The sequence below is a fragment of the Rutidosis leptorrhynchoides genome, chromosome 4 (assembly GCF_046630445.1).
Source record: "Rutidosis leptorrhynchoides isolate AG116_Rl617_1_P2 chromosome 4, CSIRO_AGI_Rlap_v1, whole genome shotgun sequence".
Taxonomy (NCBI): domain Eukaryota; kingdom Viridiplantae; phylum Streptophyta; class Magnoliopsida; order Asterales; family Asteraceae; genus Rutidosis; species Rutidosis leptorrhynchoides.
The window spans coordinates 523,963,685-523,990,975 of record NC_092336.1 but is presented as its reverse complement, the minus strand read 5'-3'; the positions used below and the strand labels follow the sequence as shown (position 1 = coordinate 523,990,975).

The 27,291-nt window shown below is 33.8% G+C and overlaps 3 protein-coding genes across 3 annotated transcripts; all 3 read right to left on the bottom strand.

Moving 5' to 3' along the window:
• Nucleotides 1-288: 288 nt before the first annotated feature.
• On the bottom strand, nucleotides 289-13,846 carry LOC139844915 (putative 3,4-dihydroxy-2-butanone kinase). Its single transcript, XM_071835140.1, has 20 exons — nucleotides 13,700-13,846; nucleotides 12,307-12,380; nucleotides 12,135-12,198; nucleotides 10,924-11,036; nucleotides 10,778-10,825; nucleotides 10,107-10,178; nucleotides 9,862-9,951; nucleotides 6,826-6,999; nucleotides 6,643-6,726; nucleotides 5,900-5,955; nucleotides 5,079-5,209; nucleotides 4,566-4,658; nucleotides 4,012-4,073; nucleotides 3,275-3,418; nucleotides 3,141-3,184; nucleotides 2,684-2,767; nucleotides 2,108-2,181; nucleotides 1,905-2,017; nucleotides 1,274-1,369; nucleotides 289-688 (listed from the first exon to the last, which is right to left on the bottom strand). The coding sequence occupies exons 1-20, from the start codon at nucleotides 13,737-13,739 to the stop codon at nucleotides 557-559; spliced, it is 1,788 nt and encodes a 595-aa protein (XP_071691241.1). The 5' UTR covers nucleotides 13,740-13,846; the 3' UTR covers nucleotides 289-556.
• A 2,526-nt stretch (nucleotides 13,847-16,372) lies between these two features.
• On the bottom strand, nucleotides 16,373-18,842 carry LOC139844914 (calmodulin). Its single transcript, XM_071835139.1, has 4 exons — nucleotides 18,706-18,842; nucleotides 17,598-17,755; nucleotides 17,280-17,360; nucleotides 16,373-16,764 (listed from the first exon to the last, which is right to left on the bottom strand). Exons 1-4 carry the CDS (start codon nucleotides 18,779-18,781, stop codon nucleotides 16,630-16,632), a joined length of 450 nt encoding a protein of 149 aa, XP_071691240.1. The 5' UTR covers nucleotides 18,782-18,842; the 3' UTR covers nucleotides 16,373-16,629.
• A 3,423-nt stretch (nucleotides 18,843-22,265) lies between these two features.
• On the bottom strand, nucleotides 22,266-25,830 carry LOC139844913 (uncharacterized). Its single transcript, XM_071835137.1, has 4 exons — nucleotides 25,228-25,830; nucleotides 24,523-24,744; nucleotides 24,051-24,431; nucleotides 22,266-22,923 (listed from the first exon to the last, which is right to left on the bottom strand). Exons 1-4 carry the CDS (start codon nucleotides 25,759-25,761, stop codon nucleotides 22,438-22,440), a joined length of 1,623 nt encoding a protein of 540 aa, XP_071691238.1. The 5' UTR covers nucleotides 25,762-25,830; the 3' UTR covers nucleotides 22,266-22,437.
• Nucleotides 25,831-27,291: the final 1,461 nt, after the last annotated feature.

The window sequence follows — 27,291 nt, the reverse complement described above, 5'->3', positions numbered from 1 at the left end:
ACCTGGAAAGTGGATCGTTCAACCCCTGTGACACAAAGTGCAACTAGTAGTTTCGAGTTCAATAAGAATATTTTTATATATAAGACCAACGACCTGTGACACAAAGTGTCACTCGTATAGAATTATCAATAAGACCAACGACCAAAGTACCCATTTTTATTCTCATAATAATTATAACTTTATGTTACGTGTACAAAGATATTAATAAGAATATTAAATCGGCCAAAGTAACTGCTTCATTTCCTTTCAAAGTTTCAACAATATGGATCCAAATTTGAATTGAACTCATTTAAGATTAACATCAAAGCATGCATTTCAGACAACCAGCTGGTGGTAAGTATGTTTGATAAAAGTTGAAGTTTAAGATACACTGATTGATTCACTCCACACAAGTGTTATCTATCAAATCATAAAGTTTTAAATTGTGTGCGCACAAATATTAAAAAGTGTCGCTCTCTCAGCTTTATGCAACAGATTGCATAAGCGGATCTCCCTGTCGGTTTGGTTGCTGTGCATAAAGGGTCAACAAAAATGTACCCAACTGGGTTACAAATGGTTAAGTGCCACCTGCTTTGAACTTGTCTTTTAATGCAAGGGCAGCTGCACGGTACCAAGAGGCTGCAGCCATGGCACCTGGATCGGGAACTGATGCAAGGATATCTGCAGAGATGTAAGTTGAACGCCCAGCCTACATGAAAGGAATTTTTAAGTATTTAACAAAACTAGGAAAATAGATGCAGCAGGAAAACCAATAATAATAATAATAATAAATAAGCTAATACGGAGTAATAAAGTGGCAATTTCAACCCATTTACTTATGAATGTGTTGATTTGGCCCTTGGGTAATGCTTTTACCTCTTAATATCTCACGAGTCAAACGGGTTAAAAAGTATAACTTAAATGCAAATGGTCAAATTGATCAAAAGGGTAAAACAGACATATAGTAGGCCAGAGTGATATTAATCCATAAAAGCTAAACCATTTTATTTAAAAATTAGAATCTTCATGACATAATATAAAATCAGAAACCATATGAACTTAATTTTTTGACAGTAAAAGAACGGTCTTTTTGATCAAAAAACGTTTTGGGTCTTGCCACCATTAGGTTGTGAAAGCAAGTGCCACTAACTATTGCTGATGATATATGTTTTTCTACCAAGAACCCATCATTGACATGTAAGACACAGTGAGAAGAAAAGGCAATATATACAAAAACAATTAAAAAGAAAAATTGTTTTTCAAAGTGAAAAAAGGACGATGCTTTTATTGGTACCTGAGCTTCCATTTGTTTGGTGGACTCTGCTCCAGCAATTGCCGCATCAGATGAGGTAACAAACGCATCCAAAGGGTTATCCCCATTTGTTAACCTCTGTGAAGAAATTCACAATTATGAGCATGAACACATATGCAATCACAAAATTCGCACATACATAACATCACTTAGTAATACATGCACACATACAAACATGTTTGTATACATACCTTCATACATAACCTCAGTTGTGAAAGGTACATTATTAGGGTGGTAAAATAGGCAAAGTGGATAATGGGTAAAGACACATGAGGATCAAATGAATAAAATTGATATTGATATGGGTCAATACAGGCAAGTGAATCTGGGGTCGACCCCAAAATATTTAGATTCAACTTTTTATGCACTCTATAACTAATTATTTTGATAACTGTAACTGATAAATATGATTACAAAAGGCATAAACTTTTTTTTTGGATAAAACAATTTACAAGGCTGTATTCATTAAACATACCTTGTGAACATAGTTTGTTTCAAGTAGGTCCATTTGTTTCAATTTACAAGGCAAGTGACTCGCAATTGTCAGCTCTAGCCAGTATTATCTTTTAATGCACACAAACGTATTAGAGACATCCATATTAAAAGATTATACCTCTTTGAGAACTGTCGAAGCTGGAATAAGAGCATCCAACATTGTGCGATAGCCTGCAGCAGCACCACCATATAACATAACAGCACTGATTGCTCCTTCAAATGCATCAGCCCCTGGACAAGCATTCTGACCATGTTAATAATAGAAAAAAATCATGTGCACGGGTGTAATTTATTTACAATAAGAGTAAAAATTAATATCACATTGCAGTGGTGTAACATCTGATTGTTTGTTTAGTTTCAACCGTGCATATGCTGCCTTGAAAAATATGTCATACCTGTTTCAAACATCATTAAACAGAATTAAGAATACTAAAAACACATAAAAGTTAGCCAAATAAGGCGGTTGAATCAAGTCACAAACGTAAAGATAGATATTTCAACCCATTTACGTTTGATTGGGTCAGTTTGAGGAAACTTTATCTCAAGTAAGTCAACCAGGAAAGATAAGAATTGCTTAACAGAAACGGGTTAAATGGATAAACGTTGTCCAAAATTTTATGCATAAAACCTCCAAATAATTTTTAGTAAAAAAAAGATCAGATTATTACGGAAATGATATACATTTGTAATCATATCTGACACACTCCTTAATTTATTGGAAGACAAAATGAATTATGACAAAAAGTGTTCAGGTGAAGCTGACTTAACATGTTCTGAACATACCAAAACTTTCTGAACATACCAAAACTAGCCCCTTTTGCCCTATTCTAGTCCTGTTACCCACAGCCCATTATAGCAGCTCTACACAAAATTAATAAGAAAGGAAACATATAATACAAGATTCCACTTGTTCCTCCCATGACTCTTCGAATAGAAGATCCTATCTCGCTAACAGTTTCAGCAGCATCGTTGAGGGGATAACTAGAAGAGAAAAAGTTAGAAGAAAAAAAAAACACATCAGCATCATTAGGTCAAATAGTTCAACGTATATCCATGCACACGATAATATACAACCCATACAAAGCCTTGACAAAGATAAGGCGGATTCAAATAGGGAAAAAAATGTGGTAGCATAATCGGACAGGATTGAAGTAATGCAAGAGCAAATAGGTGGGGCATTTCATCACATACTTACGAATGGGTAGATTGGTTTTATGTTTTATCTTTAACCGGTCACATAGGTAAGAGAAAAGAGTAAATTACACAAATAGTGTAATGGGGGCTCGACTCTCTTGGGTCAAGCCAACCCGAATTAATCTGTACCAAAAAACAACCCATTGAACAGAAAACATACTGTTTCTTTAGATCTTCTTGAATAGCTGTTGCACCTCTAGACATCTGTATGAACATGAGTAAATAAGCCAACATGTGGTAAGAAGTTATATCAATATGTGTATCCATTATGAAATTTGATGCACTTGAACTTACTGTTGATCCACAGTCACCATCACCCACTTTGCTGTCCCAGTCATTTAAACTATCCTTAAGATTGATAATGGCCAGGGTTGCTGCCTCTATAGCTACCTCCAGATAAAGACCTTGCTGATTTAGTTGCTTTGGCCGACTCAATACCTAGTCAAACATAGTGAATTTATACATATTATGGAAACAAACAATATAAGATTATAATAGCATGTCTTTTATCCCAGCAAGAGGTGACAAAACAGGCGGGTCATTCGGGTTGGGTAGCAGGTCAAAACAGATAACTTTTATGAGCACGTTTACACAGGCCATGTACGATTGGACTGACAAGCCAACACTTGTAGCATTTTTAACACCCTAAACAAATGATGTACTGAATATGATTACAAAATTGCTATTAAAATAAGGCCTTTTACATTAGGGAAAGTTAAGGAAGGAGTTGTTAAAATCCAACATCGGAGACGATAATTCCAGCAGTAATTGCGTTGCTAATCAGAAACACTCAAAGTTTATGAACCATATTATAGCCTATCTATCTAACGAACTAGACCAACAAATAATATAGTTTTTCAAAGTAGAAAGCAAGTAAGCAACACAAGCGCACACAAACACATTAAGCCATTTTGCATTCCAACAAAGTAAATTTATATCACAGCTAAAAACCTAAAAAGAAGGGTACTGGTTAGAGTGAGAAAGAATTTTGTTATCAAAATCAACAATAGCAGGCCTTTCTGTTTAACTACCTCAACAGTCTTTGAACGAGAAGGTGGAACTGGAACAGGAATCTTGGCAGGCGGGTGATCACCTACAAGTAACTAGAACTACTTAGCATTATAGAATGAAGCTACAAAAAAAATGGTAAAATGGGCGGGTAAAAAGGGTTGATTTGCAAGGGTTGAAGCAGGTTGGGTTAAACCCAAAACACATTTTGTCCAAAATTTTAAATAATTTAATTAGTGTCATATAGTTTAAAGAAAATGATAATTCTTAATAATCTAATAATAATAGTAAAACCATTAAGATAGTCGCATTAGCAATATACTGTGGGTCATTCGTCCTGCTATACCCATTTGTCTCTTTTACTTCTTAAACATAACCCAGCCCCAACTGTTTATAAGTAAATTAAGATTCTACCAAAACAAAAAGTATTTAAGAAGTTACAAAACTGGCCGGTCAAACATTTACATCCATCAAGCATATAAGCTATACAATATCACTACCACTATAAACACATATAAGACCATGACACTGAAAACAGGCTAAACATGTAACGACAAAAGCGTTAGAAACTACTAACCATCAACTCCAACAGGCCAATGTGGAGCCTTAGTTTCAGCATCTAGGCGTTGCAAAATAGCTTGTTCTGCCTTCATTATAGTTATTGAAAACCCTGAACAAGACAGATATTAAAGGTGGCCTTTGTTCACAAAATAGAAGTAGAGATGTTTGTTCGGAAGAAACCAAACCAATCCCAAGCCATAATAATAGTATCGGAACCAGATACCGGACCGGTTTAGAGCAATCGAGTTCCGGTTGACAACCAATTTATTTCAACAACAGACATGAAAACAAATATGAACTTGACATTTATAAAAAATGATCTAGAAAAAAATTGGTTTGGTTTGGTTCCGGACTGGGACCTGATTATTTGGAATATCAGGATCGGTAACCGTTTTTTAAAGAGCTTTAGAGCAAAGAAGTCAACCAAATACTTGTGGTATCAGTATGGTCCGGGTTTGGTTTTGGGCTTGACCTATCCAAACTCATTTAAGGCGATCCATAAACAGAAGGCCTGTAGAAGTTAACAAACCTGCCATATCAAGAGATGTCATAAATGACCCTGTATATACTCTAACAACAGCTAGCCCATGTTCAAGCTGTAAAATAGGGACAGCCTTTCCAGCGGCAATCATCAATTCCATCACAGGAGTTGCCCCTAGCCTGAAATCATTTAAATGTAATGTCAAATATTTCAGTTGCCGACAGATCTACACTAGTCTAGTACAACAATCATAGAACACATGGGTGAATATTCCGGAAACTTATTGGTGTGAGTTGCTTCAAGATCAAGAATTGCTTTCTTAGTTAATTAAACAGATTATAAATTTCATGCAAAATATGAATATTGTTAATCATTAACTTTTTCTATAATAATTAATAAAATGTTGTGCAAATGAAACACGAAGGAATACACATTCTAGAAATAAACTTGTACAATAATAGTTTGTATTGGCTTATTATGTCATGGACAGGATTCTCATTGTTTGCTCCTTGAATTGGACAATAAGTACATCTAACATTGACTGCTATGATTTCTTACTGCAGTGAAAATAATTTAGGTACTAGTCCAGGCATTGCTTGCATAAACAAAGTGATACAGCCCAAGAAGCTTTTAGAACATATCATATCCATATAATGTGAAATTAAATAAATAATCTCAATCTAACAAATTCCATTTTAAAAACCTAATGTCAAGAAGAAGGTTCTTTACTAAAACATCCACCTTAAAAAGTGTCAAAAGTTGATGATAAATCCATAATCATCTACTTCTGATGTTCCAAAACATATTCATATCATAAATGTACAGTAAATAAATAGCATTTATAAAGACATAAATGTAATGTAACATACCCATTAATCATGAGTACAACACGACTCCCACGTTTAATTGGAACATAGTTAGTCTCCTGTAAAGATAGAAGTATTAAGTCTTTCAGAAAATAAAATGAAATCATGAAATAAACAACTAAATGTTCGATAAAGTTAGATAAACATATTCAGCATTATTAACTAGTTAAAAACTATGAATTTACCGGTTAAGCAACTTAAAGCCAAAATTTAAATCATTAAAATGAAATTTTGCTCCAACAACGACTAGAGAAAGAGATAGAAAGATTTAAATAAGTCGTCCAGGTTCTTTGATCTTTCCAAAATGTGGCAAACATTGACAATCACCAATGCAGCAATAAAAATTTGTAGAGTTCCATTGGTTTCCCTTGGTTATTCATTATTTTAGTGATCGTAGAGATTCCCTTGTTATATTTATCATTTCAGGCCAAGCCACACTATGTAAAATGTTTAAACAGGGTCTGTCCCCTAAGTAGCAGTTCAATTAATCATACATGGCATTGTAACATAGTCATGTATAATCTGCAGTAAACCCCAAGCCTTCATAAGATTTGTACCAACAAGTATTGGGACAATATTTAAGATGGATCTAGTAGTATTGGGAAATTTCGTAGAGATGATTCGTGATTATATATAGATTGTTATTAATATGATGTAACTTCTGTGATCATATGTGACACTCTAACTATTATTGAAGAGAAAAAGGAGTATTTCAATGTATGAATATTTGCTTTAAAGTGACATACTTCAGAGAGTATACGACTCAGCACATGGGAAACCACCAATTCGACGGGTTGGATGTCTGCTACAATGGCACCAGGTTCTCCATGCTGAAGCAAAAGCGTCTTAATTAATTATATCTCAAATGTAAAACATAAAAGTAAAATCTACAAAAACACCCTGATTAAGTAAAAGCAAACCCAACTTACAATTCCAAGACCAAGCTCCATTTTTCCTGGCCCAAGACGGTCTGATTTTGGCTGACCGGGAAGAGTGCAAACAGATAGTGCAACGCCCATTGTACCAACAATTTCACATGCATGCCTTGCTTCAGCAGCAACATCAGATAGAGGAAGACCGGAAGCAGCTGCTGCTCCTGCAATCTGTAACTCTCAAACAACATAAATAAATACTTCACTTTATTAAATGTTATTTGAGCTGCTAAAGAAGACATGTGATGTCAATTCTTAGATACTAGATTATCAGAAGTTCAATATATCATATATTACACATCTTCATTGGCTCATAAGTATCATTTTGCAGTGAAATACATCACGACATAAAATTAATAAAAAAAATCCATCCTCAAAAACGTAGAAGTGAAATATACAATAAGCCTGGATGATCAACAGCAATAAGCTTAACAAGAATTGCTGTTAAAAAAAATAAAATAATAAGCTTAACAAGAATAAGGGGTGATTAAGAAAGAATGGTTGGAAATCAGTTGATAAACTCGAATTTAGACGGGACATTTGTTTAGTACAGGTTGAGTTGATGTGTAAAGACTTTTTTTCCACGTAACTCTTAGGACCATTTGACATGTTCCCCTATTAGCTATCATTCGAGATATGGAGTTTGATATACAAGTACAAGCCCAAATCGATCAATTAATGAGTATACTCAAAATTGCTATCGTTACTAAGAATATATTAGATATTAGATTTTAGGTATAGATAAAACGGATAAATAAAGGCTACAATATGCACATATGACATACTTAATAACACCCCAAATTGCTATCGTTACTAAGAATAACACCCCAAATTGCTACAGTATACTCAAAATTGCTATCGTTACTAAGAATATATTAGATATTAGATTTTAGGTATAGATAAAACGGATAAATAAAGGCTACAATATGCACATATGACATACTTAATAACACCCCAAGTCCAGAAAACATCTAACACGGTATGAAAGTACAAAAACTATAAAGAACAGATTATGAGCCTTGAGCTGCTGACAATAAAGCACATAAAAAATTACATATTGTGCAACTCTGTGCATGATCATAGTCTGTATTCGTGTATATATTGATGTGGAACCGGATTAAAAGAGTCAATAGACGACCCATATTAGTTGTTACGAATAAAAGAGTCATAGAAAGTCTAATTTTGTTTATTTAATAGATTATCTTGTTTCCTTTAATTATATAATACGTATTTGTTTCTTATTAGGAGTAGCTTGGAGGATAAGTTAGTTTATTATCTTTATATACAGTTTCATATGTACACATAGCTATGAGCTATCTTTTGAATATTAATTTTAATATCAGTTACACTTATTTGGTTTCTTACGTCCAAAACAAATACGTGAGTATATTCATCAATTAAGAGTGTTTTAATTGGTTAGTTGCGAAGAGCGTTTGTCTTCCAACGGATCCTTTGATCCTCATCATATATGTACATAAACACACACACACACACACATATATAGGGAAAAGATCCAGAATTTTGGGGGGGGGGGGGGGGGGGGGGGGAGTCTTGGGGATAAGTGGATAAGTGATTTTTATATCTTTAGTTCTACAGCTCTGAATAAAAAAAAATCCTGGTATCAATTTTCATTGTGTAGATTCAGAAAAAAAATATATATATTTTTTTAACTGACTTGTTAAAAAATATATTCATACACCAGATGTATGATAACAAAAAAGAAAAATGACTACTGATTAATGAAAAACAATGTTTAGGGTTTAGTAATTAGGGTTTAGAAATCAGGGTTTAGGGATTAGAATGAGTTTTTCATACGAACGGTTTAGAGTTTAGGGTTTAGGGACTAAACCCTAAACACTAAACCCTAACCCCTAAACTCTAAATCGGACTAAATTTTTAAAAAAAACCTCAAAACAGGTTAACATACATCATATGTACGATAAGCTGCTTTCAAAATATATATTAAAAAAAAAATCTTTTTTTCTGAATCTACACTATGAATACTATTCCCAGAAATTTTTATTTTTTAAATTGGAACTCTAGAACTAAAGATATAGAAAAACAAAATCACTTATCCCCTTATCCCCAAATTAGTGTTTATCCCTTGATCTCTCACCTATATATATATATATATATATATATATATATATATATATATATATAGGGGCAGGATCAATGGGGAAGTAACCAATCGGGGGGAAGCGGGGGGAAGCAAAAAAAAAAAAAAAATTCGTTTTTTTTGGAATTTTTTTTTTCCGGCATCAAGATCACACGGAAATATGAACATTTAGAAGAGACACTTCGTGATGAATGTTATTATTTAGGCGGGAAAACGATCGACAAAAATAACATTCAAGATAATATTGTTCGTGAAGAATATGAACGTTTTTTTCTTCATGTTTTGTGAAGTAAAATTTAGCCCGATTTAGAGTTTAGGGTTTAGGGTTTGGTGTTTTGGGTTTATTCCATAAACCCAAAACACCAAACCCTAAACCCTAAACTCTAAACCGTTCGTGTTAAAAACTCAATCTAAATCCTAAATCTAAACCCTAAATCTAAAACCTAAACCCTAAATTTCTAAACCCTAATATCTTAACCCTAATATCTAAACCCCAATAGCTAAAACCTCAACATACGCTCGAAAAACACGATAATTGTTATATATTACTTCTTCGAGCATTTTCCCGCCAAAATAAAAACATTTATCACAAAGTGTCTCTACTAAATGTTCATATTTTCATCCCATCTATAATGTTCGTGAATAAAGTTTTTTCAAAAAACGAAAAAAAAAAAAAAAATTTGCTTCCCCCCGATTGGTTACTTCCCTCTTGATCCTACCACTATATATATATATATATATATATATATATATATATATATATATATATATATATATATATACACGTGTGTTTATAAATGAGTATATATGTATATACACACACACATATATATACACACATATATACACACACAAATCCATTATTCTTTTCCTAATATGTGCATGCAATTAAGTATAGGACAGATGAGTGTAACCTTATTAATGAGAATGGTTCCAGCCAAACCCCTTCTCCCAGCTATGCCTCGTGGTGGTGGTAAAGCGCAGTCATCTCCAACTATTACCATCTATAAACAGGTACATTGAAAGGTAGTAAGATTAACCTCGCCAGATGTTTGTATGTATGTGTGAATGCGTGTGTGTTGAAATGTATCATGACAATATATTTGAAGCTAAGATTGGAAGAAAATTTTAGAACTCCATGTTAATAAAATGCACTAACCTCTACTTTGTAACCTTCGGATTTTGCTTCCTCAGCTGCCAATCCAAAATTTAAACGGTCCCCAGTGTAGTTCTGTGTATCCATAACTGGCGTCATGAAACTAAAATTGCATCCTTACAGTATACAAGTGACTCTCAATACTATTAAAGTTCATTTCCAATACGATCAACAATTACCATATAGTAATAGTTAAGGAACCTTGGAATTGCAATATTACAGTTTCAAAAAACCTTAATAAAGAAATATAAAGAATCTACAATACATTCTCCCGACCACTCGTGAACATAGTGCATTAATTTGACAGCAAAAAATAAAGATGTAAAAGCAGAGGTTGCAATATGAAAGGAGAGCGGGTTGGGCGATAGTTCAAAACAGGTTTGCGTAAAATTGGTAACTGTTAGTATGGGGTAACACGGGTTGCGTTTCCCAGAAACATTATTTATCCAAAATATTTAGTTTCCTCATAACTATAACTTTTTGGATAACATGGTTCACGGAAGATTTTAGGAACTACAAAAATAGTTTGGGTTCAAATTTAACTATTCTTTGGTACCCATTTGATACGATAATGAGAAAAGACAACCCTCAACACCTATTCTTAATAAAATAGTTGACATCGCTACCTCTAATTTGAATGTGGGCATTAGTTACACATCAGAAAGTTACAATACCGTGACAATTAGAAGGCATCCCATCGGCCCAGTCACAGCTCGTATGCCCTAAAGTTGGACAATATTAGTTGCGTTATCATAAGGAAAACATAAAGAGAACTACTTGAAAAGAATTTGATTTCATCTGATATTGGGAAAGGCAATACAGCAAGAATTGAAGCAACAGGTGGAGAGGTGAAAACATCTCCACAGATAGCTGCAGTCAGCATTCCATCACCTACAAATCCAGAATGAGCTGGTTCGTGTCCACTCCCACCTCCTGTGCATTTCAAACAAGTTCCAAATATATAATATGACGAATGCACATTCCAACATTAGAAGTGAAAACCGAGCAAAGGTAAGTGGCACATTATTATCATAAATGAGATCATAAGGATAAACAACAGACAATCATTGGCGGAACATAGGGTAACCCAAGGTGGGTATCCGTCCACCCTGGATTTTACGGAACAAAAAATTTTACACTAAAAAAAAAAAAAAATTACTAAAACTTAAGGTTTTTTTTTAGTGTTCGTCCCTGCTGAATATGAAATTTTTAAAAAAAATTTACACCCGCCCCACCTGTATCCGAGTTCAAGTTCCGCTTCTGCAGACAATTGAAAATAAATAAAATAAAAAAGGTAAGTGCTTTGATATATCTAGCAAAAGAAACATGCAAACCTCACAGTAAAAAGGACTCCATTTCGTGTGGCCAACTGCTTATCTTTTTGGTTAATTCCTATTATTACTGACAACTGATATCATAAATAGAGGTAGCTAAAAGGGTGGCGGGTTAGGCTACAAAAATTTTTAGGACTCGTCAAAAGAGACCAGACTGCATTGACCTGTAAACTATTTGTTGTCCAATTAATCATATGTATTTAATAATCAATGATCAATGCTACCATTAATATTTCTCAAATTAACACCACGTGTAACTTTTTGCAAAAATGTAAAATCTTGTATGAGCTTTAATACTATGAGAGCTTATGGCAATATTTTTGGTCTACAAACTATCCGCCGATATGACATTGTTGTAGCCTTGTGGGGTACTTCATATTGTTAATCAGTAACAAATGAGGGACAATCAATAACAAATGAGGGACTGAAATATTTTACAAGCGTCTTTCAAAATATGAGGAATCCAGCAGAAGCCATTCATTTAGGTTGTACTTTACTGTTCAAAAATGAAACTAAGTCAAAACTTAATCAGCTAAAGATTTCTATGTTAAGATTTGAACAGAAAAATGGCAAGGATCAATGTCACATCTAAGAAAACACATTTCATAAATAACAATCAGTTTGCAACTCATTAACTTAGCACAAAGTAAAGATAGTCAGCAGCTGAAAAAGTATGGTGTGCTGGAAAGTTGCATACCTGATATGACAGCAACTTTGTCATTCTTTGGACCGGTAATATCAGCACGTAAAACAACCTTTACCTGTATTCATTTGCAGGAAATCAGTAATCAAAGATTCCAGAAAATGGTATTATCAAAAACCAAAATGCATGGTGGTGTGAAAATAAAAACTGTGAGCAGGATTCATACATCGGGGAACCCATCCAAGTACTGCAAGCCAGGATAGGTTTCTACAAGTCCTTCGATGAACTCAGTTACCACATCTGCAAAGAATAAAAAAAAAAAAATAACACACCAGACTGATACAAAAAAACTAAGAAGAAACAAACAGAGCCAAACTAAGATATAAATTTAGAGTCACTAGATTATAGAAACATCCCACTTAAAATACAGCGTATTCAAGATGAGGCAGCCATCTAGATCAAAAGTGACTCCTTTGCAATGTCAGGGATGAGAGGTATTTTCATGTCCATAACATAGTCACATGAAATGCACATAACTATGGTACAATATATACCCTATAATTAGTCCTTTATATATTTATATGTAAGAAATCCGAAAATTTAACAAAATATTATGGAGTAAATACTTAACAGACAGTCCAATACGGAACTAGAAGTTAAGTTTTAAACCTTGTGTGTTCAAACCAATTCGGAACATCAATTCCCATTGTGGGAACGCAACTGTAGCACTCCAGTACGCGGATCATGGGGGTTCTGGCGTACCATGTGACTATCTGTTGAGATTTTGTTCCAGTATGCGGATCATGGGGATTTTGGCGTACCATATATCAGAATATTTGGGACCATATGAAGTCAGCAACATGGATATAAGGGGCCCTAAAGTCTCGTAGAATGCTAGATCTTAAGTCTGAAATCCAAACGAAAACAAAAATCTAATAGCACGATTGTTGAAAGATTAGTTGGAGCTGTGGTGTACTTGATATAGCTGGAAAGAAGCAGCGATAAATAATATCAGCCACCATGTTAGAATGCAATTGAGGAGACTCAAAATGAAGTATGACCTCAGCAAGCTGCAGTTTTTTGGAATAGTCAAAGCAGTAACATTTAGACTACTAGATACCTATACAGGCTACTAGTTACATTCTTGGGCTGCATAAGCTTTTCTGGTTTACCCAAATAAGATCGATAACATTATTTCGGACGATGAACGTATTCTGTAATCGTCTAATTTGGTCCATGACTCTTTTTCATTTCATCATTATAAGCTCCTTCTCTCATATACTTACTTTCAACGTTTTCGTACCAATTAATAAAAAACTAGCTAAATTTACATGCTCATACAACAGAATAAGCAATTTTCAGCCCAAAATTAATCACGAACAACTAAAAAGCTACTCCTAAATAACGATATTTTAAACTAAAAACACATAGCAATACAACTGCTCAAATAACCGCATAAAAAAATCAACAAATGATCCAATTAATAAGCAATTAAATGAGCACAACCAAAACGAGATAGTATGAACTCAGATTAGTAATTGATTGATTACTGTAGTGCAATGTAATAGCAATGACGAAGGTTAAAATTGAGATATGTAAAGTAGTAAGTAGTTGAGTACCGTTAGGGTTGTTGATGAGTTTTTTACTCTCGAACGCCATTTCGTAAAATCAGTAGTGCATTAAGCTTCACTTATTATTAATTAAGAACCCTAGCTACCGTGAATGAGAATATGAGATAGAAATAGAAAGAGTAGTGGTGAAGTACTCAAAGTCGTACGTACGTTCGTTCGTTCCTTGGTGTACAGATAAAGTTACAAAAACAGTCCCTTAACTTTGGTAAATGAAAGAGAACATCCCGATGATATGTTAGTTTGACTTTGGGTGTTCACGGTCCGGTTTGTCCGGTTTGATTAAATCTCAAATCAAACTGTCATTCACGATTTCAACATATATCAAACTAGATCAGATCGAGTAGGTTGTTTTCCTGGACGATTTGGTCCGGTTCGGGGCGGTCCGGTTTGACTGTTTCGAGTTCTTTTTTTTTTTTTTTTAGTTATATAGGTGTATCGTACACATCTACATTGACAACAGTTGGTATGATCCTTTATGTGTAGATTTAAAAACAACTAATTTGAGTCGGGTAACGTAGTATTCATCAAATAATAACCTTTTTAGGTAAGTCTTTTATAGACTTCTGCTAACTTATAAAAAAATTTAGTGAAACCGAACCAACCTATACTATATAGCAAGCACATATCTTTGAGAGTGGATTTAAAGAATAATTACCAATGCATATATCCACTTAATACATACATAACTATCTCGTGATGTAAGTCATACCATGTAACATTCAACTACATTCAAGGTCATATCAGAGTATCCGACAAATGCATTTTGGTTTTCTTATCCTCGACTAAAATAAGATTCAATATGTTAACCATGACAACACTTTCTTTTTCTTCATAATCATAATTAGAATATACTTCTTCATTAGAGTAAGGCTTGTTCTATATCATCATAACTTCGGTGTCTAGTAAATTCAACTACATTAATGACTTTTTCCTTAAATATTACATACAATATACAAATTGTTTAATAGTTTGGTCCGATCCTTTAACCGGTTAGTGACTAATAAAACTGTAAACCAGACTGAGTTTTGCGGTTTGATAATTTCCAAACCGGTGGCTGGACTGCTAAAATCTAAAATTGGACAGAAGCAACTAAATCAATACGGTTCGACAAATTGTCGCGGTTTGATTGTTTTGTGAACACTCTAGTTTGACTAGCTTTTTACGAAATATGTTTAAGTTCGAATTGAAAATATTTAATAATGGCTTTCATTTAGGTTAAAAAAGTTCACCGTAACTGTGCATTAATAGGTTGTATCACTGTTGCAAAACACCCTGTCTCGAGCCATTGCGACGCCCGTTGCGACCGTTTGATGACTAGCCCGTCCGGTCTCGAAGAAAACCGTCTAATATAACAGTCAACGGTCAAAATTCGGGTCAAAGTTGAAAAAAATCAGGTCAAAGCCTCTCAAAATTCCGAAAAGCCATAAAGTCGGTAAAATCGGTCAAATTTGTCGTATTCGTGTTTAAATTTTTTGTATCATATTAACGGTGATAGCGATTATGGTTACAAAATAGTCAATTAAAGTTTTTGGCTTTAAAATATGTACACATATATACATTTATATATTTATATATCTGAAAGTCAACTTTGATCAACGTCCGTCTCGACCTTTTTAGGACCCAACCGTCTCGACCCCATCTTACGTCTTTTGCAACCTTGGGTTGTATAGTACAATATGTTAATGCATAATTTATGGTAGATATAGTAAAAGACGTGGATATATCAATACTCTTATCAAATATCATACTATAGTAAATATAACCAACAATGAATAATAATAAATATAATTAAAATAAATTGTCATAACTTTTTTGTTTTAAAATAGCTTAATAGTGTTTAAAAATATAATTTATATTCTCTTTTTCTAATAACCTTACGAATATAGATGTATACACACAAATACGTATTAGTTAAGTTTCAAAAGGCTCAAAAACTCCTTGAACTCCACTCGGAATATATTTTCAAGCTTGATGAGTTGAACAAAAGCTCAACTTGACTGTGCTTTCAGCCGAATCGAGAAGGCAAATAAAATCTCTTGGAGGCTCGTGGCGGAACTAAGATTTTTTTTACGGGGGCAAAAAAAAAAATTAAAACGGTAGCAACTTTTTTGGACAAAATACGGAGGTTTTGGGGCAAAAAATTGAGGTTTTTAGGCAAATTATGAAAATTTTTGGGCAAAAGTGAAGATTTTTTTACAAAAGTTGAAGATTTTTGGGCAAAAGTTGAAGGTTTTGGGACAAAAGTCGAAGAATTTTGGGCAAAATTTGAAGGTTTTGGAGCAAAATATGTAGGTTTTGAGGCCCAAAAAAAAAAAAAAAAAATAAATCCACCGGAGGCAAAGTAGAAAAACCTAAAATTTTTACACTGAAAAAAAAATCCACTGGGGCGGGCGCCCCCCCTCTGCCCCCAAATTAATGGAGGCCTAATTCCAATCAGAAACTCTACACATTTCAATGGTTTAAATTATTGTTTGGATCGGAGGTTTAGAGCATATGAGGAATATGAGTGATTTGATTATCGAGGTTCGGTGTCAAAGTCCGTTTAAAAGTAACTACCAAAATAACATCGGACAATTTTAGATGCTTTGTTATTGCATCTAAATAAAACTGTGAACAACCCCATTTCATTCAAAAATCTTTTCATGCCCTTTTTGTTAAAAGTGTTAATTTTATTCATATGGCATGACCCGTTCAAAAATTATGAATACTTACTATTACAACTAGATATCGACTTGAAAACAGACATATAATCAGAACTTGGCCAAAGTTAACTTGTTATGAAAAGACAATCTGCAGATTAGATCATGTACCACGAGCTTAACAACGCATCCAACCAGCGAGTGTTCCAAAACAGTAAGTTTACTACAGTATATTACTTGCTATTGCAACTAGTACCAACTAAAGTCTAAAACCCATAATCACTTGGCAAGCATCATCCTAACAAACTCCTCATAGTTCACTTGACCATCACCATCCATGTCGGCTTCTCGGATCATCTCATCCACTTCTTCATCAGTTAACTTCTCCCCAAGGTTTGTCATCACATGGCGAAGCTGTACGTCAAAAACCATATGAGAGAATAAAGTTGCGTTTTATCTCAAATGTATCAAATATAAAATACCTAAAAGAGAAAAGGTTAGAAAGGGAGAGCGTCATAAAAACAAATATTTTGTCAAGGAGAACAAACAGAAACTGAAATAAATAATTTAAGATTATAAAAAAAATAGAAATATGAAAAACCAATTTCTAGATTATAACTACACTAATTGAAAAGAAACAAAAAACAATTACACTCAAAAACTCAGAATTGTAGTTTTCAACTGTTTTCCGGAAACTAAATTTCATTTGAACACATTTTCGGAAAATTTACAAGTTTTCTAGAGATAGAGAACCTCTCTAAATTTCTAGAAATCAATGATGGAACTAGAGATAATTCTCTGCAACCAAGTGTTCATGTGACACGTACCAGAGTGACCTATCACTCTATTTCAACTTGTAACAGTTTTACCCAAACCCCCAATTTCCCCTAAAAGAAAATGAAAAGTGGAAGAATGACTAATTTACATACTTCAGCAGCCGAAATGTATCCATTCTGATCCTTATCAAAAACCTTAAAAGCTTCTTTTAGTTCCTCCTCTGAATCGGTATCCTTCAAGGGAGGAAAAAACCACCGCATTAAGCCAACGTGCAAGACATGAAATCATATCATATATTCATATGAGTATATTATAATAGAATCTCCCCTATTTACTGAGCTTGTGCCTCAGTTTCTAGGGCGGTAGGGACTTATCGATCCTAATAGATCAAAACGAAGAATATAACCATGTTTTGCAGAATGATAATAGACAATGTTTCTAAACATAACAATTATATTCACAGTATTCACCTTCATTTTCCTGGCCATCAGATTCAAAAACTCAGGGAAATCAATGGTTCCATTCTGATCAGCATCAACTTCATTGATCATATCCTGTAGTTCAGCTTCAGTAGGATTCTGACCCAAAGATCTCATAACTGTTCCCAACTCTTTAGTAGTGATACAACCTACAAATTTAGCATGTATTGAGCTCTTAGACATACACACTGAGAATCTGAGATATACTAAATATATTAGACAAAACAACCGAGGGTGTCAATTAGAAACTATAAGACTATGCCAACCAACCCATAAACATAATCATTATATATAACTCTGATAGAATAACTGAGGGTAAAGATTATAAACTGATAGACAATAACTGAGGGTAAAGATTATAAACTGATAGACAGACACTTTCGACGCATGTCGCAATCAATAAGCAGTCACAAAAAGAAGCAATATGCAAAACTGCTCAGTAAATGAATTAGTATAGACATAAACACATCAAATCTACAAATTCAGCATACTACAGGGATAACTATAATACCTCACACATTCAAATTCACCAATACGGATTAATGAACAGAGGTAAATCATTATAAAAGCTAAAACGCATAAAACAACGCTCTGCATAAACATACTAAGTACACAATTTGCACTTGAAGTATAATAGCAATGAACAAAGTTTATATGCCACATATAATATCTAGTTTAATATACTCTACTTGCCAGCATATAGTTAGACTTTAATCACCATTACAAGCATATGATTATGATAAAATTGTAAACATAAACAGCATTAAAGCTGTTACCACAAGGTCTAGCATCCTAGATCTACATCTACAAACCATATCATAACATCTAGCACAAATCGTACAGCTAATTCTGTGAGTCTATACGCAATAAACCCTAAAAACAACATATAACAACAAACTTCGCAGATCTTACGAACATAGACGATCATGTGCACACGCATTATATATAGTGAATTAGAATGTGTAGGTGTAGATCTACGTACACAATTAGAGCAAAATAATTAGATATTTATGATATACAGAGAGATAAAATCACTGTAAGTAAAGGACATACGTATATAGAAAGAGATGGAGGTATAGAGATATAGATATAGATATACCATCACCGTCTTTGTCGAAAAGGCTGAAAGCTTCTTTGAACTCTGCAATTTGTTCTTCGGTTAGTTGTTCCGCCATTGTTGCGATGAAATTAGCGAGAGAGAAAAATGATGGTTTATAGGGGGGGTTTTGGGGGTTAAAACGCGTACAAGTGATGAAAATTGGAAAATGTGTAAGAAAACTTTTACTTTATCACCGACGAATACGGCAATGGTCAAATTGACCAAAGGGGACTTCTTTTATTTGACCCTTATTTTATCTTAGATTTATTTAAAATAAATTTTAAATTTAAATTTAAATAAAAATAATAAAAAATTTAGTTGAATTGAATTTATCTAGAATTTAACTTGGAAGTTTAAATTTTAATTAAATAATAATTTAATTAAATAATAATTTAATTTATATATTATATATTATAGATAAAAATAAAAGAGTATTATTTTTGAGCTTTTGATTCATTTCACTCTTTTAATGACGGCATTTGTTTTTTTTTCAAAACAATTAAAACGTATACTCAAGCTAGCTATACAAAGAGAGTCAATGACAACAAAAAATCAATCAAGTAACAATCAAGAGGGTAACTAACACACATAGAAAGATTAAAATCAATCTAATACCCGAACAACCTAACGAATACGAACAGACGAAAGCGAACTCAAGTCCTTAATGAAGTCGGTGAAGGCCTTCGTTTCGGCTCCTTGAACCGGCCTTCGTTTCTTTGTTTCTTAACCTTCATCGAAGTATTAGGAAGGTAGCTTGAACTTATGAGTTTACCTTCGACTTTCACGGCTCCCTCATCAAAATCAATAAAAGGAGAATTCGGAATTGAGATGCCCGCATTCATATACCTATTGCCTATGGCTTTATTAACTTTGGATGCAAGTGGTGCATCAAATCAGTCCCGCCAGCTTTAAATAATATTTCCCTTATACTAGTTCTAACCGAGCGTCAGTCATGTGAGTGTCACAATTTGACAGAATGTGACGCCGTTAACCCGCGTCAAAATTTGACGGATATTAGCGTTAGTTGAAAATTTGACGGGTACTTGTTTGAGCGTGAGTGTAGATATCATCCAATCACATGTTTTCGCGTTTTATATTTATTAATTTATTTATTTTTTTCACTCCATTTTCAATCAAATTTAACAACAATACCCTATCAATATTTGACACAAAAATTTGACATTTAAGGTTAACGAATGTCAAATAAAATCACAATCAAAAACCCTCTTTTTCACAAAAAAGTACACAATTTAAGTCTGACATCACAGTCACTCAGGATTAAAAATAGTCTTATTCTTATATTATTATCATGAGTTCACTTTTCATAATGATATTTGGTGTATATGTATTATATATATATATATATATATATATATATATATATATATATATATATATTGGTAGGATCAAGGGGGAAGTAACCATTCGGGGAGAAGCGGGGGGAAGCAAAAACTTTTTTTTTTCGTTTTTTGAAAAAACTTTGTTCACGAACATTATAGATGAGATAAAAATATGAACATTTAGTAGAGACACTTTGTGATAAATGTTTTTATTTTGGCGGAAAAACGCTCGAAGAAGTAATATATAACAATTATCGTGTTTTTCGAGCGTATTTTGAGGTTTTAGCTATTGGGGTTTAGATATCAGGGTTTAGATATTAGGGTTTATAGGGTTTAGATATTAGGGTTTAGAAATTTAGGGTTTAGGGTTTAGATTTAGGGTTTATATATTAGGGTTTAGGGTTTAAATCCTAAATCAAAACCGAACTCGAAGAAGTAATATATTAGGGTTTAGGGTTTAAATCCTAAATCTAAACCCTAAACCCTAAATTTCTAAACCCTAATATCTAAACCCTATAAAACCTAATATCTAAACCCTAATATCTAAACCCCAATAGCTAAAACCTCAAAATACGCTCGAAAAACACGATAATTGTTATATATTACTTCTTCGAGCGTTTTTCCGCCAAAATAAAAACATTTATCACAAAGTGTCTCTACTAAATGTTCATATTTTCATCTCATCTATAATGTTCGTGAACAAATTTTTTTCAAAAAACGAAAAAAAAAAAGTTTTTGCTTCCCCCCGAATGGTTACTTCCCTCTTGATCCTACCACTATATATATATATATATATATATATATATATATATATATATATATATATATATATATATATATATATATATATATATATATATATATATATATATATATAGGGGCAGGATCAATGGGGAAGTAACCAATCGGGGGGAAGCGGGGGGAAGCAAAATTTTTTTTTTTTCGTTTTTTTTGAATTTTTTTTTCCGGCATCAAGATCACACGAAAATATGAACATTTAGAAGAGACACTTCGTGATGAATGTTATTATTTAGGCGGGAAAACGATCGACAAAAATAACATTCAAGATAATATTGTTCGTGAAGAATATGAACGTTTTTTTTTCCATGTTTTGTGAAGTAAAATTTAGCCCGATTTAGAGTTTAGGGTTTAGGGTTTAGGGTTTATTCCATAAACTCAAAACACCAAACCCTAAACCCTAAATCCTAAACCCTAAACTCTAAACCGTTCGTGTTAAAAACTCTATCTAAATCCTAAATCTAAACCCTAAATCTAAACCCTAAATTTCTAAACCCTAATATCTAAACCCTAAACCCTAATATCTAAACCCTAATATCTAAACCCCAATAGCTAAAACCTCAAAATACGCTCGAAAAACACGATAATTGTTATATATTACTTCTTCGAGCGTTTTCCCGCCAAAATAAAAACATTTATCACAAAGTGTCTCTACTAAATGTTCATATTTTCATCTCATCTATAATGTTCGTGAACAAAGTTTTTTCAAAAAACGAAAAAAAAAAAAAAAAAATTTTGTTTCCCCCGCTTCTCCCGAATGGTTACTTCCCTCTTGATCCTACCACTATATATATATATATATATATATATATATATATATATATATATATATATATATATATTTTTTTTTTGGGCGCAACAGAGACCAGAGGCACTCGAGTTTGCCAAAATGACTCGGTCTTATTGTTAATATTCACTATATTCACCGAAATATAGATTTATGTGAGAATGTGAAAATGTTCTAAAAAATTGTTAACAAACATGACTCAAACATGGATTTATTCCTTATCTACAATTACTAGCTTACCCGGCACTTGTGCGTGAATGGTATCTTAATACTTTGTATTGGGCGGGTGGTAAGTGGTCGCAAGTTCGGTTCCTCCCGGATTCATTCAAGATACAAACCCGGTCCACATGCCCATATGGATTGATGCATCGGGTTCCTATAATGCAGTTCACGTTTCCTTCCAAAACTGCGTGCGTGTATAGGAATAATGATCGGGCAGTGGTTTGTATTCCCGCCAGTGATTCCAACAATTTACAAAAAAAGCTTTAGCCTTTAGGCCTCTCCCGTTATGTATGTAAGTATGCCTAGAAAACTTTATCTGATTCTCAAAATTAGACTATTTTGATCATATTAATCAAGATTCAAAGAAGAAGGATCATGAAAGTGCATCTCGAGGAATGATATTCAAAGAAGCATTAATAAAAACAACACATATATGATGACGAATTCAATTACTTTTTCCTTGTCAAGGTCTTCAACGTCATATGTTTGTAATATAGTGGTGAAATAGCCAAAACATGAGACAAAAATCTGGCAATTCATAGCTAATGGTTCTCCCTAAGATGAAGTGGTGGCACCAGAAAACAGCTAGTTAGCTTGAAAGTCAAGAAACATCCTTAGCTTCTGTACAAGAAGCTCACGGCTTCCATACAAAGGCTTAACATTAGTAAACCAATCCTTCTCAAGCAATCCACCTTTAGCACTGGTAACCATTTCATGATGAAAACTTGACACAATTTGGTAAATTGAAGTCTTGAGGATGTCAGCCATGGCATATGCTTTTAAGTAGTGAGGACCATCTTTCTTATTTGACGAAAGCACGTTTGGAATTGTTGAGTCTCTCCTTGATGGGCTCAATGCAGCCCATTTGATGTTGGCAGGCCCGGCCAGATACTGGTTTGATGATTGAAGGTTGGTCTTCTTTCCCATTGAAGTTTCAACTGCTAATAAGCAAGCCAAAAGAGTAGATATAATAGCAGCATTGCAACCAGAAAGCTGGGCAACCCCAAAACGGTCTTCTTTGCGAGAACGTATTGTCAATGATGAGGCAATCCGAGCAGACCATGCACATACCTGTCAAGTCAAACTGGTCAACTACGGAGCAGGAAATAAAATACAAAAGAGTGTATATTATTCAACCAGAACACTATACGACCCAAGGATAAACCGTAACTAAATAAAAAGACACAACCGGTTGGAAGCAGTTAAGAATATTTTAGGTTGCGCGAGTTAAGAACTAACTGTAATAGCTTTGTTTCGTAAGTGCATGTAATATAATTTCAATGATTGAGAAACATATCCGGTGAATGTTGGCATCATTAGCTATAATATTAGTTGGTTTCTGTTAAAACTGAATGTAACATAATAGTTGTGTGGCATCACAAAAGTGCAACCTAAAGAACATACCTCGTAAATGAAAGTAAGTGGGTTAAAATTGTCATTTGTGCCCATAAATAACAAGTCATTAACCTCAAGCTACAATCCATTATTCTAAGAGGGCATTGCATATGTTGCTAGTCGTACAGAAAATGTCACTCCCTTTTTAATTTGTTAAATACACATATCTCATTAGTTTTGCATCTATTCAGGTTTCCGACTCACAACGAATAACACTAAGTGATACAAAACAGCTTTTGATGGTGTTTTAGTTTACTCTTATGACAAAAAAAATATTTAAGTTGAAATACGAAGACAAATGAAAGATTAAGGGGGACATTGAACCTACAACTTAATTCATTTTACAGATGGACTTTATATTCAAGTCATGATAATAATATTTAAAACATTAAAAAAGAAATGATGTAAGAAGTAGCATTTCAACCCATATACTCAAAAAATGAATGATTATGGGTTGCGTTATGCCCCCCAATGGGTCAAAAGATAACAACAGATAGGACGAGTCAAAAGGGTACCACGAATTAAAAGTCACACAAAGTCTAATTATGATCCGTAAATCCTCCTATTTGGTTTTACTCCAGCATTAAGTTTTAGGATTATATAAATGAAAGAAATCTTGCAATAACACATCGGGTATATACGAAGAATGGGACATGAACTCATCTGGGGGTCGACCCGTACTAAATGTATAAGACTCATCAACTTCAGCCAAAACCCGTGTTGACCCATGGCTAATCCGCCCATCTAGCTATCTCCAATACACAATAAAAGCAAAAAACCAATCTACGAGCGACATTATTTACCTGAAAGTCATAAAATGGTTCATGGAGTGCTGAACTTGAAGGCAGGTCAGATGATGAACGTAACTGATTGGCTAATTGGAATGACTTGTCAGATGAACCCCCAAGCCCTTCACTCAGATCCAATGTGAGTTGTTCCAAGGGCTTCAAGCACACAGCTATCACTTTTTTGTAGGTCTCACCAGTTTCTTCAAAGAATGCAGCTCGACGCCAAGTATCAACATTACTCTCACTCACCATGCATAGATCCAGATAAGCAAGATAGCGCAAAAGAGATCTTTGACTGGTCTCCTCAAGGGCAGCAAGAAGATGATCACTAGGGTTTGTTTCTGCTGCTGCTGATCCCTTAGGAGGAGCAAACAAATATCTCTTTGTAAGAAACACCTGCAGATCCAGATTTAAATTTGAGTACACGTGTTATATAAAAACGAAAGGGAGGTTATACAGTGAAAAATGTCTTTATAAGGGATCAAACCTGGAGCAAATGGTGATTGAGTTCCCAGCAGAGGAACACCGCACATGATGCAAAATAAAACATGATCTGCTCAACGACTATATCTCCAATGCTCAGCGCATCCTTGTGTTCATTAACAAATATAGGCACCACTAACGAGATTAAAAATCCAGCACTTGAAAGCCTAACAGCTTTGACAATTGCCTTACGAACTCCCATTTTGTAGCTGAAGAAAAGAGGCCGCTGTCAACATAAAAATGATACATGAGCAAAAAACAACCTCCAGCGTAACCAGCACAAACCAAATCAAAAAAAATAATTGAAGTTTAATGCACAAATGACGCTGCAAAGTTCAACACAGCAGAAAGCGAGAATCAAGCTGGTCAATCACAACAGTAATCGTCTACGACGGATAAAGTAATGATGACAGATAAGTTAAAGGGTGCTAAGATAAATGTGCGTTTTGAAACGAATTATGTCATACTAAGGAATAAGTAATCGAACATTATATAACAGTTAAAACGTTTAAGTAGTTTCGTCAGTGTAATAATATCATTATATCAACCAAAAGCGCTAAAAAGCCAATACAAACTGCTTCCTTGTACATTGAAGTAAGCCATTTCAAATCACATTACACTAATTATATATTATAAATCAATATATAAGAAATCGACTGCATAGATAAACAGTTCAGTTGAATGATGAAATGAAAGTTATTAGTGAGACCTGAACAATGGGGAAATCCAAAACCCATCTTTTGATGAAGACATAATGGAATCCATAAAACAAGCCAAGTACAAAACCCCTAAACCCTAATCCTTTATATCCAGAGAGGCAAACAACAGCCAAATAACCAGACACACTAGCTAAAACTATAAACAGCAAAAACCCTAACGTAACCCTAGCTCTCCGTCTAAAGTCATGTGGTAACGGCTGACCTCGATACACAAACACAAGTTTAAGTAAACCGAAAAACAGCTCAGCAGGTGAAACACCGCGAACAAATTGAGGTGATGAAACGGAAAACAACGAAGTAGAAATAATAATGAGTGAAATCTGAAAGAAAATGAAGGAAAAAATGGAAACGATGATTGAAGATGATGATGATGAATGAAGTGATAGTAATGGTGAAATTAGGGTTTTGAAGAAGACATAAATGAGTGTTGAATGTAATGATTGCCAAATTAAAAACCCTATAAATCTGTGTTTGACGATACTGGAGGTTTGGGTATCTGCCGCGGCTGCTAATCTTCCGATCATTACTAATCGCTGTTTGTTGGTGGTAGTAATGTCAGAAAACAAAGGGGATGGTGAACAACCGAAAGCGTTGTAATATTAGACTACTTTGTATCAATAGCAAGAAACGCTGTTTATTTATTTACCTTAACCATCGATATTAACCATTAACCATTAACCTTAACCATTTATTTATTTATTTATTTATTTTTATTTTTATTTTTATTTTTATTTATTTATTTATTTATTTATTTATTTTTTATTTTTTTTTATTTTTTACTTACTAAAACTCACGGCCGGATGTGTAGTTTCAGTTATTTTGGAATGTAGTTTTTAGTTTGCGTTCACACTACAACCGGTCCCTCAATTTTCACTTACTTTACACAACGACCTCTCGAGTTTATACTTTTTCAGGAATAGAAAGCGTAATTATATAATTTTATTAAAACAAAAGAAACTATTTCCACCCAAATTTTAAAACTCATGGCCGGATGTGTAGTTTCAGTTATTTTGGAATGTAGTTTTTAGTTTGCGTTCACACTACAACCGGTCCCTCAATTTTCACTTACTTTACACAACGACCTCTCGAGTTTACACTTTTTCAGGGATAGAAAGCGTAATTATATAATTTTATTAAAACAAAAGAAACTATTTCAACCCAAATTTTTTACGGGCTTTATCTTCTCGCTCGGTGCGAGTTAAATTTTTTCGAGACCACCGTTCAACTCGAAAAAGTCTCACGAACCCAACAGGACTAACTATACGCGAAATGGACACTTTTTAAAAAAACGCTTAACACAACGACAACCCGTATCTTTCTGTTCGCCGCAAGTTGAATTTTTCCGACAGCACCGTTACACTCGAAAAAGTTTTATGAACAAAACGAAACTAACTACGTTCGAAACGGACACTTTTTAAAAAACGCTTAAGACAACGACATCTAAATGGCGCTTAAAACATGAGCCGTTTTCCCCTCTGTAAATACACAACGCTACGTTAAATATGAATACACAAGCCGAAAGCCCCCGCCGCATCGCGCGGGCCGGATCCGGACTAGTTTCAAGTATTTGAGGCGTTACTTTTAGGCATTTCTTAAGCGTGTGTTGAAAAGTGACGGATAAAGAAACATCCGTTTCTTGTTTTCTTTTTTATTATTTTAAAAATATTATTTTTATCCTCTTTACGTAACCCAATTATATTTTAACACATCATCACAATACTCCTAACTAACACCAAAAAGAAACACCACCACTACTCCACTTAATAAAGAAACACGTCATACTCATCTAAAAAGTGTAAAAAGACAAATGACAACACAAGAAACGCCTTCTACCAATACCAATACAAGTGGCCTTAAAATTAAGTGAAAAGAATTTTTGGGTGCTTTGTGAAACAAATATTAAATTAATATTTTACATTTATTATTAATATTAATTTAATTTAATTTAATTAATTAATTCATGGGCGGGAACAATCGAACTTGATAAAAATCGACACTCTAATACGGAGTATGTATTAATTCCAGTTATAGTTTTGTTTTTCTTTGTTAAATCA

Coding starts and splice junctions, on each gene's coding strand:
- LOC139844913 (XM_071835137.1), bottom strand. CDS start 25,761: ATGATCGGAAGATTAGCAGCCGCGGCAGATACCCAAACCTCCAGTATC. Junction 24,745..25,227: donor TGGATTTCCCCATTGTTCAG/GTCTCACTAATA, acceptor TTATGTTGACAG/CGGCCTCTTTTCTTCAGCTA. Junction 22,924..24,050: donor AACCATTTTATGACTTTCAG/GTAAATAATGTC, acceptor TTGACTTGACAG/GTATGTGCATGGTCTGCTCG.
- LOC139844914 (XM_071835139.1), bottom strand. CDS start 18,781: ATGGCGGAACAACTAACCGAAGAACAAATTGCAGAGTTCAAAGAAGCT. Junction 17,756..18,705: donor TTTCGACAAAGACGGTGATG/GTATATCTATAT, acceptor CTAAATTTGTAG/GTTGTATCACTACTAAAGAG. Junction 16,765..17,279: donor GATACATTTCGGCTGCTGAA/GTATGTAAATTA, acceptor TTTGACGTACAG/CTTCGCCATGTGATGACAAA.
- LOC139844915 (XM_071835140.1), bottom strand. CDS start 13,739: ATGGCGTTCGAGAGTAAAAAACTCATCAACAACCCTAACG. Junction 10,179..10,777: donor GATGCCTTCTAATTGTCACG/GTATTGTAACTT, acceptor ATGGATACACAG/AACTACACTGGGGACCGTTT. Junction 689..1,273: donor CCAAACAAATGGAAGCTCAG/GTACCAATAAAA, acceptor CCTTTCATGTAG/GCTGGGCGTTCAACTTACAT.